The 11,479-nt window shown below is 42.1% G+C and overlaps 1 protein-coding gene across 1 annotated transcript in view; it reads left to right on the forward strand.

The window, feature by feature from the left end:
- The window catches only part of Entpd1 (ectonucleoside triphosphate diphosphohydrolase 1), a 110,076-nt gene that overhangs the window by 75,955 nt on the left and 22,642 nt on the right, over window positions 1–11,479 (forward strand). Inside the window, exons 2-5 of the mRNA XM_004625500.2 lie at window positions 735–862; window positions 6,246–6,363; window positions 7,969–8,119; window positions 11,170–11,329. Of these exons, the coding sequence (XP_004625557.2) occupies window positions 735–862; window positions 6,246–6,363; window positions 7,969–8,119; window positions 11,170–11,329 (557 nt within the window). The remainder of the gene's footprint in view (window positions 1–734; window positions 863–6,245; window positions 6,364–7,968; window positions 8,120–11,169; window positions 11,330–11,479) is intronic.

Consider the following 11,479-nt stretch of genomic DNA (forward strand, 5'->3'; position numbering starts at 1 on the left):
GTAGTGGGATTACAGGCACGTGATACCACACCTGGGGATAACTATTTTTTTCCTGTATTTTAGGGAAGGGTCTACAGGGTCTTCAGGGTCTCACTACTAGATCAGATTCCTAATGATTTTCCTGTTTACAGGCTCCCAGGTGCTGGGATCACAGGCATGTGCCACCACACCCAGTCTCAATTGCTCAGTGCGCCCTGGGGTGGGGCTGGCACAGCAGGCCCGGGGACCGAACCCCTGGCCCTTGCGCCTGCTTGCAGGCTCTTTAATCTGCTGAGCTATTTGGCCAGCCCCCTACAGTTTTTCTTTTTTTCAAGAAAAAAATAAAGAGTATTTTTATTTAATACAGAAGACTTAAAACAAGGTAAATACATGGTAAAGTCTCTTCTTTTAAGTATCACATACTGCATAGAACTCCCAGAAGGAGTTCGACTGAATTCAAAGGAAAAGGTAATAAGGGTGTCACTGTGGCACTGCGTGGGGATACCCACTTGTAACAACTAAAACATGCAGAGTTGTGTAACCCGTAATTTAGTTCTGGCTCTCATCACAGTGCAGACAGATGCGTTTGTTCTTGAATTATTTCCCAATTATGTTTGAAAGTGCTTTACAGATAAAAACATTAATACGAAATATCAAGTGTCTCCAGAGAGCCATCCTAAGACCAGACAGAAATGTGAGGATAATCACTGTTTTTGGTTCCTTGTTGATATTTTCTCTTATGATTTTGGTTTTAGATTCCAATGTGAAAAGATTCTGCTCCCAACATATCCTGGTGATCCTCGGTTTCTCCTCTGTCATTGCTGTGACAGCTTTGATTGCTGTGGGGCTGAGCCAGAACAAACCGCTGCCAGAAAATTTTAAGGCAAGTCAGATCACGTGTGTAGATGTGTGTGTCTGTGTATGTGGGTAAAAGGGGCCTGGACGTGGTAAGGAATAAAGGGCTTGGATAAATTATGCAGGGGGGACTGAGGTCTAGAAGCCTAGAAAAAGGTCAATATCTACTGGATTAGGGGAATAAAATGGAAACAGATGTTCTTTCTAGAAGAAGAAATGCCTTGAAATTAATTAGTGGTGGGAAGATAATTGTCTTTATTCAGTAAATTTGTTGAATAGCCAAGAATAGAGATGAATGCTTTGTTCACCTTGTCTAGACTTTTAAAATAATTTTTAGACTTTTTAAGACTATGCTCATATTCTATGATCTCTTACTATCTCCACTTCATATAATCCATGTCTCAGAATGGATTAGCCACAGTACTGCACTTTTTTATTCTATTGTCATCACTGTCACCAAATCAGTAACGTGTGTTAAATATCTCTGTGTAAAGCACTTCAGAAGTCAGAGATTGTTCAGAAGACATCTTTCTTCTCTCCGAAAATATTAAAGCAGCAAAACTGGTAAAAAAATTCAGAGAGCATATACATATAGTAAGTATAGTCATTTGAAACAAAATTCTTGGATGGGCAGATTTATTGTTAAACCTTTCCCTTTGAAGAGCTAGCTAAAATAATTTAAGTCCTTAAGGTCATTAACTGTATATGGTGTAGTTCCTTTTAGTTCTTTCAGTAACGTTTCAGACATAGCACTTGTAATATGGACATTTTAATTTCATTTGTTAATTTAAAATCACAAAGTAAATTTGTAATTACCTTGTAAATATTCCACTGAAGTGATAGTTAACAAATCTATATGTGCATAGAGGATATAAATATGATATTTAGCATACCTGTACATGCGCACAGTGACATTAGCTGGACCGTGGAGGCCCTGGAATGCATCTAGAGAAGTATGTTCTCTTTTATATGAAGATGATGAGCTGTAAGCCTGGAAAGATGGGCCCACATGCCAGCCCTATAAAACTTTTCCCATGCATCCAAATCACTTGTGAAACAGCAAAGGCATGGCTGTTACACTGGCATCCTTTGGTTGCACAAGTTCAACCCAGTAGACCTGTGTACAGCAGCTGCTTTGTCAGGATAGAAGGCTGATGCTATCTCACTGGTGGTCTCTTGCCTTTTGATGTTGAGTGATGTTGGTTCTGTTGGCAAAACTTCACTCACAGTTGAAGGCTCATGACATCTTGGTTCTGCTATTTGTTTACTAGCTCCAAAAGTACACGAGTGCCTTCTTGATTTGACCTTTTCTCATATTCAGCATTGCATCACTGGAGAGCAAGACTGCCGAGGGGGAAAGATCCAGGGCAGACTAAGGCTCTTGTTCCCAGTGAATACTTGTGGTCATGGAGGACTTCCCTTACTCAGGCTGGTCTTCAAGTCTGTCATGCTTCTATGTTATTATGTTGGCCCAGAAAATAGAACAAGGTCTTTGTCATTCTTTAAATAAAAGGCATGAGTATTTGAAGACCAGTCAATGGCCCTATCAAAGATAATTTCATATATAAAAGTAGCCACTTTTGAGGTTAAACACCAAGTTTCTCAGGCTTCTGACACACGCTAGAGGGAGTGTAGGGCTAGACCATTTCCATCACGGCAGCAAGTTATGTGCAGGGTGTCATTAATCAACGGAACGTTGCTGCTTTGGGATATACTATGCTAATGTCTCTGAAATCATTCAAAAGTAAGTCAGATGAATAAGGTGTATGATAAAACAGTTTATAACAGCTAAAGGAAGGAAAAGTTATTTTTATTTTATGTTTTTTAAACTGGTGCCAGGATCATCTCAAATATTATGGGTTGCAAAACTGCTTTGAGTAGTTGTTGTAACAAATGCGCAGTCATCCCTCACTATCTGTGGAGGATTGGTTATAGGAGTCTCTTGTGGTTATCAAAATCTGTGGAGGCTCAAGTCCTTTGCATAAAGTGAGGTATTTATGAATGGAATGTCTTATACACATCCTTCCATATACTTTAAATGATCTCTAAATTATTTGTAATATCTAATACAACATAAGTTCTACCTAAATAATTGTTATAGCTATATTGTTTTGGGGATAATGACAAGAAAAGGCCCATCTGTACATATTTTCTCTGTAGCTGGTTGAATACACAGATATAGAACCCATGAATATAGAAGACTGACTATATTTGATTATGAAAATGACTATTTAAAAGATAACATAGCTAATATGTGGTTTATACCAATGATATAGTTCTGCTGTATTTCTTCCTGATCCATTTTGGTTTCAGCCTCACCAGGACAAAGCTGGGCACATTTGAAATAACTCATCAAGAGCTCTTTATTATACAGTGTGTTTGCTTGGTGAGCTGCTACTAGACTAGAAGCACATTCAAGAAAAGAACTAGATTTCATTAGTCTCTGCATGTATCTTATATATTCACTCATCTAAAAATAATCACTGAGCATTTATAGAAGAGAAACCCTATTCTCCTATAGCAGTAGACTGGAAGAGGGAAGGGTCACTCCTGAAAGTCCATTTTATTGTGTCATGAATTCATTCATGAAAACAGACCCTTCATGTCCTAAACACTCACCTTAGGCTCCACCTCCCAACACTACTGCATTGTCATTAAGTTTCTAACTATGAATGTTAGAGGAGAAAACACTCAAACCACAACACTTGGTTTATGAGGTATTTGGTGGGGAGTTATACAGAACAACCCTAATGGCGCTACTTTATTAGAGTGTAAGTATACACTTCCTGTAGGATTTGAAATAATTCTGGAACCATATGGTCCCAACTCGCTCATTCTTTTGATTCAATAATTATCTGTTGAATTCTCTCATGGTATAGTAGGTATAGTAGGACGGTATAGTAGAATATACCATGGAGGATATTGGAAATGCCATGGTAAATAAAGTAGACCTGCCTTTATTTTTCACAATTTAAATAATAGACATTAACCAAATAGCCACATATACAGTGTATGTGGTTACATCATGTGGCTCAACACTCTGATTAGGAGAAAGAAATCTCTATCTGTGGAGATAAGAGAAGACTGGGACCTCAGCTGGCAGGCTTTCTGCGCAAAGATTGTAGAACAGAAGCCGTATGGCCTGTGAGCTACAGCCAGCAGGCCACTGTGACAGAAGTGTTTTCTGAATGACAAGCACCCAACAAGAGACCATCAACACTCCAGTTTTCTCTGTGTTTCCACATCTAAGGAGCTTTACCTAGAAGCCTTGAATTACGAGTTTGTATAGGTAGGATTATTCCTAACCTAAAGAGGGGCCTGCCCCACCTTCGTGTGGCCTCCACTCCCAGGGAGCTCAGGGTCCATTGATGCCCGAATTTCCAGGTCTTCACAAGGGCCTGCTGACCCCTCAGCCACAAAGGGCCATTTCTGCTGTTCTTTCTACCTCTCCACTTTCGTTCCTGCAGTATAGCTATGAAGATCAGTTATAATCAATAAAATCATGTACATGACCAAAAACTAGGTGTTAGAACAAAATTGTATGCACAGTAAAGCTACAACCACATTTTAAAACGCACATTTAAAAAGACTGGAGGAAATGAAGAAAAATAGGTGTTTATTATTTTATTAATAATAAAAATACTTATGTGACATCTTAAATGTCTTTTCCCCCTTTGTTTTCTTGGTTTTAGTAGTCTTAAAATATAAAATAATACTGAAATAGTACGGGAATATCGGATCTTTTCCTCAGCACTTAAACTTTAAATTGTTTCTTTAGTACAAAGGACATACTTCTAGGGATTTTTAGAAGTGCTTTATACCTGAAGTACAAAGGCGCTGGGCTGTCAGGCTTTAATTCACTAGGTAACCAGCTGGGGAGTTCAGGAGAAGAAGAGAATAAGAATAGTCCCCAAAATTCTGGAGAGATTTCCTTGCTGAGATACTTTCAGGCCCAGGGTGTCTTGGAATGCAAGTGGGAAAATGATACGAGAGGAGAGCAAAAGCGGCTCCCGGGGCCCTACGTAGACATTGGAACTATATATCTTTTTTTTTTTGCGGAACCGGGGATTGAACTCAGGCCCTTGCGCTTGCCAGGGAAGCGCTTATTCCACTGAGCCATCTCCCCAGCCCAGACATTGGAACTGTGAAAGACAAACTCCATGAATTCTAAAAGGGAGGGCTGTCAGATAATTGAGACTTAGCTGCCCCAAGGAAGAATGCCAATTTTTATCTGCAAAGCATTTCAGTGTTGGAGGTGTACCTCAGTGATAAAGCACTTGCCTGGCATGTGTGAAGGCCTTGATTAAATTCCAGTACAGAAAACAAAAGGAAAAATAACCACCCCAAAATCATTTGGCACAATTCAGCAGGTTGGGCTTCCAGTGTTCTAAATACACAAGGTAAAATGGTCTCAATTTTCTCTGTCAAAATGCATCCTCCCCACTTTATAAGTATTTGCAAACAATATGCAGTAAAAGCTTTTATTTGTCAACCATTTCACAGGATAACCCCTTAAATAAGCAAGCTGCTAGAAGCAAGGCTGGCCCTTTAGGTCTATTAGAAGGTGACTTTCATGTCAACAAAGTTAGACAGAATAGAATATTGGATTCCAGATGAGGGTACAAGTTGTTGCTGTCTCTCTAGGCTTTACCACACTCTGCTATTGTTGGAACATTTTGTGGCAAGAAGATTTCAAGGGCCCTGTTAGGGAGCAACACAGATTTCTACTGTGTAGCCTGGGAGCCTCTGTCTCCACTCTGAGAGATGTCCCACTGTGCCAAAGGCCTCAGACTTCAGTCACCATCCTTCCCTGCTCAGTGCTCACCACTGAGCTACAATTAGATCAAGCCGTTTAATTGGGCTGCGTAACCCTCAGTGGATTAACTTGGTGGCTCCCAAAGTTATCTCCATATTAGAATCACATAGGATCTTATAAAATTTGCAAAATCCAGGCCACATACCAGACCAATTAAATGACAGTATCTGGGGGTCTGACACAGGCCTGGCAGTCTTTGAAGTTCTCTGGGTGATTCAAGTTTGAGAGCTACTGGCTGAATTGTTTCCTGTCGCTCCCATAGTGTCTCAGCTACTTCAGCGTGCGCGTCTGAGTTCGACTGCACATTAGAATCCCTTGCGAAGCTTCTCGATCCTACTGTTGCTCAGACCCCACCCTGGGCAAGCTGCACATGCTTCTAATGTGCAACCAGGGCTAAGAGACCATCCTCGCGGGTGTCCTTGTAGCTGTGCTGAGGTGACCCCAGCCTTCCACCCTGCCTGACATTCCTCTCAGATGAAAATACTGTAGTTCACCCTTGTGCTTTGGAAGCCTCCCATCCTCATACCCTTCCCACGCAAGCTGCACTTGGAGAAGAGTGATGTTGATACTTTTAAAAAATTTGTTCTGCCCTCAGTATGGGATTGTGCTGGATGCAGGATCGACTCACACAAATTTGTACATCTACAAGTGGCCAGCCGAGAAGAAGAACAACACAGGGGTGGTGCAGGAGGTGGAAGAGTGTAAAGTGAAAGGTAAGGTGAGGCAGGGGAGGGCACAGTGGGAGGAGGCGTGCAAGAGGTGTGTGGCAGGTGAGAGAAAAGAGACAGAGAAGCCCGGGCGAGGGAAGGCAGGAAGAACACAGTGGAGCTGCTGTTGTTATTTCATCATTATGAAAATAGTATAAGTATCATTATTTGCATTTTTTAAAATGAGAGTACCAATGTTGGAAAAGGTTAACACCACTTTTTAAGGTCACTCGCGCTAGCACATGATGGAACTGGGGTGCAAAGTGAGGCCCGCTAGATTTAAAACTCACATGTTAGCCAGTGGTTCTCAGACTTGAAAGTGCACCAGAAGCCCGTGGAAGGCTTTTAGAGGGATGCGGAGTACCGCTTAGAGTTCTGGAGTCAGATTAGGAGGCGGCCTGAGCATGTGCAGCTCTAGTGTGTGCCCAGTTGGCGCTCCTGGTAGCCAGACAAATAACCGATATTCCAGAAGATAACGAAGTTTTAGGCTGATGGCCTGTAGTGTCCACTGGTTTTTGTCAAGAAAGTAGTAGGCAGGGGGCGTTTTCAAGTCATTTTACTAATTCCCTGGTACCCTCAGACTTCAGCCCCATCAATACCGAGACAATGCTTCCTAGACATCTTCAGATCCCAACCCTTCATTTTGTTTAATTCCCTCCCTTCCACTTTCCAAAGGTCTGTTTATGAAGCTAGCAGATATGTTTCTTCCAAGACTCATTGCATGAGTCCATGAATGTTTAGTCTAACAAATACAGTATTTTCCCCTTTTGAAAGGAAGTTATGAACTGCTCAAGCCAGATTATCAGAATGAAAATAGCTGACAATTTAGACACGATTTTCTCATTATACTTAGGTTGTTTAAAAACCTGTAAACAATCTGCTGAACTTATTTGAATAATTATCTTCAAATAATACTCCTTATGAATCATGATGTAATATTTATCTTAATGTGAGATGAAAATGTTGAGTGTGAACTTCAAAAAGCTAATGGAATTTTGGCTCTAATTCTCTCCATAGCAACAGTGAATTTTTCTGTAAAACAGGAAAAGCAGTTTACGAAGGCAGCAGGGTATTGGAGTAGAAAAGTCGCTGAAGAGATACTGACTCAATTCCTGTTTCATCTAAAAAAGAAGAAGCTCTACCTCAGAAATTTTAGGGTCCTGGTTGTGCTTACATACACAGCTAACTGGCAACGGCTTCTATCTTGTTGAGAGTCTGCAGTTATGGTGCTTATTTTAATTTTAAATATCATGTTTATTTAAGTCTTCTAGGAACTAATGTTATTAATAAAAGGATCATCTAAAAGTAGCCAAGAGTGTGCCTGTCTGTAAGATCCCTATCAAAATCTGAGAGAAAATGTTCTATCATTGAATATGGAAGTGCACCATCCAGTGGTGAAGTTATTGAATACCAGACAGACACAACCCAAGATTTAAAAATGGAATCATTCCAGTGCTAGGTTCAAAGAGTTACTTGTGAAGTGTAACAATCTAAAGAATAGCAATCAGGAAATTGTGTTCTTGTATCTTTCTCAACCAACACTGTATGTCGCTGTAATGTTGTCCTGGTATGCCCTATACATTTTTTGTCATCTCCTACATCTCTCTCTAGGCCCGGGCGTGGCAAAATACAGTAATAAATTACATGCTCTAGAAACATACCTGATTGCATGCATGGAAAGGTGCAAGAATGTGGTTCCACGGTCCCTGCACCCAGAGACGCCTGTGTACCTGGGAGCTACAGCCGGCATGCGGCTACTCAGGTACAGCAGCCTACAGGGACTGAAGGTGGCCAGGTAGTAGAAGAAGTGCAGGGACCTCTGAAACTATGGGGACAGCCACACTTCCCTAACAACCCAAACTCTACATCTTCGAAGTCTACATCTAGAACGGGATATAGCTCAGTGGCACAGCACCTGCTTTGTAAATGTGAGGTCCTGAGTTCAATTCCCAGTACCACCCCCCAAAAAGTCTATATCTAAGAAGAAAATTTCAACAAGTAAGTAAAACTCCCAAACTCATAGTATTCATAAGTAGTATCACAGGAGTAAGACTTTAAGTATGTAAAAAACTTTGCCTATCCTATCCCCCCATGAGGAGTTCATGGAGGGGAGAGGAGGACTGAATTTGCTTGGGATCTGGGATCAGATTTAGTCAGTATCTAAGAAGAGGATGGAGACTAGAGGAGGCCCACAGATAACCCAAGACAGTTAGCACAGTAAATTTCTAATTGGTCACCACTTTGTACCTGTGTGCATTATTTGGCTACTTGTTCATTCATTCATTCATTCATTCATTCATTCATTCATTCATTCATTCAGCATCTCATGAGGACCTTTTCTTCCTAGAATGTGGAAGTAGGTAACTCAGCTCTCAAGGAAACCAGAGTTTCCATACAGATTGATCAATTTTGTTTTCATTGATCAAGAATGCTCAGAGCTGCTGGGGGCGGGGTACACTTGGTGCTCCCCAGACTAAGATCCTGTGAGCAGAAAGAAATGTCAGAAGAAGGATGAGTCAGAGGATAAGGGAAAGGCATATCAGGCAAAGTAGGCAGTATGTCTATGCATCCAATAATAAATCTATCTATCTATCTATCTATCTATCTATCTATCTATCTATCTATCTATCTATCTATCACAGGTATCACTACATAGCTCCAACTCACAGTGATCCTCCTGTTTTCAACCTCCCCAGTGCTGGGATTACAGTTGTGCACCACCATACCTGGTCTTGATGGCCGGCTCAGCACGCCTGGGGGTGGGACCAGCACGCATGTGATGCTGGGGTTCAAACCCTAGTCCGTGCACTTGCCTAAGCAGGTGCTTAGTCTGCTGAACTTTCTCGCCAGCCCTTCAAAAAAACTTTTTTTTTTCTTTTTTTACTTTTTTAGGTATTTGGTATAGGCTCTCACTAAGCAGCTGGGACTCATAGTGATCCTCCTGTGTTCAGCCTCCCCAGTGTTGGAATTCCAAGGGTGTGCCACCACGCCTGGTTTTGGTGGCTGGCACAGCATGTAGTAACAGGGATCAAACTTGGGTCCTTGCGCTTGCCACGCAGGTGCTTAGACCACCAAGCCGTCTCCTCAGCCCTATGTATCCAATAATAAACTTTCATTTGGCACTTACTTTGTGCCAGAGTGTTTTGAGTGCTGTGGCTACAGCACTGAATAGGACAAAGTCCCCGACTTCACAATGTGTCTGTTCTAATGGATATACAAAGGCAGGGAAACGGAAATGGGGATGGGAGACTAGCGTGCAGGAAAGGTAAGGGCCAACACTGCGGTCTGTTACAGGTGTTATCATTATGTAATTTTATTATTTTTTCAGACAAGGTCTCCCTATGTTGTTCATGCTGACCTTCAACTCCATGTGTAGCCGAGGCTGGCCTTGAACTCAGAGCAATCCTCCTGCCTTAGTCTCCCGAGTGCTGGGGTTATAGGCATGTGCCACCATGCCCAGCTGATTATTATGTAATCTAATAATAATAATAATAATAATAGGTCATATTTTGGGGCCCTTGCTGTGTTCTTAGTATTGTGCTAAGTTCTTAACACAGTTTGTTTAATTTAATCATGGCTCTCTGAAGTGAGAGATATTATTTCTATTATAAACAAGATAATGAAACTATGGATTGTAAGTGTTAAGTAACTCACTGAGGGTTACACGCCTGGTAGTCAAAGGTTGCAAGTGGGATTCTGAGAAGGAAGGGTCCAGATCACAGAGTGCCTTTCAGGCCAGGCTGGGATATTTGGAGTTTATCTGGAAATAATGAGAAGATGCTTAAGAATGGGACACAGTCGCTATCAGTGGTAGAGAAGATGGACCACAGAGGAAGAAAGTCAGGGATAAAAGGATGGCAGACCGTAGATATGGGCATCATTCTAATGGGAGGTTACGGTTAGTTGACAATATCCCCTAACACCAAACCCTAGAGACTCTCAGTACTGCATGGCCTAGATTTTGGGTGATTGCATCCCATCTTCACTAGGAAAACCTTGCACAACTCCTTCTTAATGTGTCAAAGTCTCCAAGAAATGATGCCATGAGGAAGATTCTTTTTCCTCAGTCTGACAGCAAAGGAGGTTGGGAGTCTATTCCTGGTCACTTGCCCTTCACTTCCTACTGCATCCCTAATTAAAAAGCTTAAGCAGAGTCGATGCCATCAGTGAGGAGTTCCCAGCAATGGCTAACTCATGTAGAGCACCTCAGCTCTCAGGCATGGTGACAATACCTAGCTGCCACCACCACCATAGTCATCTTAAGAACCTTTGATATTTTGGAACCAGAGAACAACAGAGGAACAAATGATGTTTTAGGAAGATCTACCTTCTTAGGATTTGGAAGAATCAGGGCTGGCCAGATAGCTCAGCAGGATAAAGTGCCTGCTTAGGCAGGCACAGCAGCCGGGTTTGATACCCAGTGTGCTGTACCGGTTCCGGCCTGGGGGCGTGCTGAGACAGCGATTGAGACTGGGCCTGGTGGCACGCGCCTGTAATCCCAGCACTTGGGAGGCTGAAAACAGGAGAATCACTATGAGTCCGATCTACGTAGTGAGACCCTGAACACCCTGTACTGAATACATTTTTTAAAAAGAAAAGAAGGAAGAAAAAGGAATTGGAAGAATTTAATTTGGAGAGGGAGAACCGAGATTAGCTCTGTTTCCTCAGAAACAGAGGGCTGCCCTGACCACACGTGACATCCCTCAGCTCTGTGTACCACAGCTCACATTTTGGTATCCTTGCGCGAAAGCTGACATCAGGAGATATAATTACCAAGACAAAAATGCTAACCTTACTTCTTCTTTCATGTAGAATGCAAAATGAACACTTGGCACACAGTGTCCTGGATGAAGTGGCGAAATCCCTTAGCGAATACTCCTTTGACTTCCAGGGTGCCAGGATCCTCAGTGGCCAAGAAGAAGGCGCCTATGGCTGGATTACTATCAACTATCTGCTGGGGAAATTTGTGGAGGTGAATACTCCATAGCGCCCATGGAGGTGGTGGCCTCCTGGGGCCAGTGCCACCACCACTTCAGACAGTATTCGGGACACTAGCCAAGATCAGGGATGGGTGGATGGATGGATGGATGGATGCATGGATGGATGGATGGATGGATGGATG

Source organism: Octodon degus, unplaced genomic scaffold (genome assembly GCF_000260255.1).
Source record: "Octodon degus isolate 3935 unplaced genomic scaffold, OctDeg1.0 scaffold00010, whole genome shotgun sequence".
Taxonomy (NCBI): Eukaryota; Metazoa; Chordata; class Mammalia; order Rodentia; family Octodontidae; genus Octodon; species Octodon degus.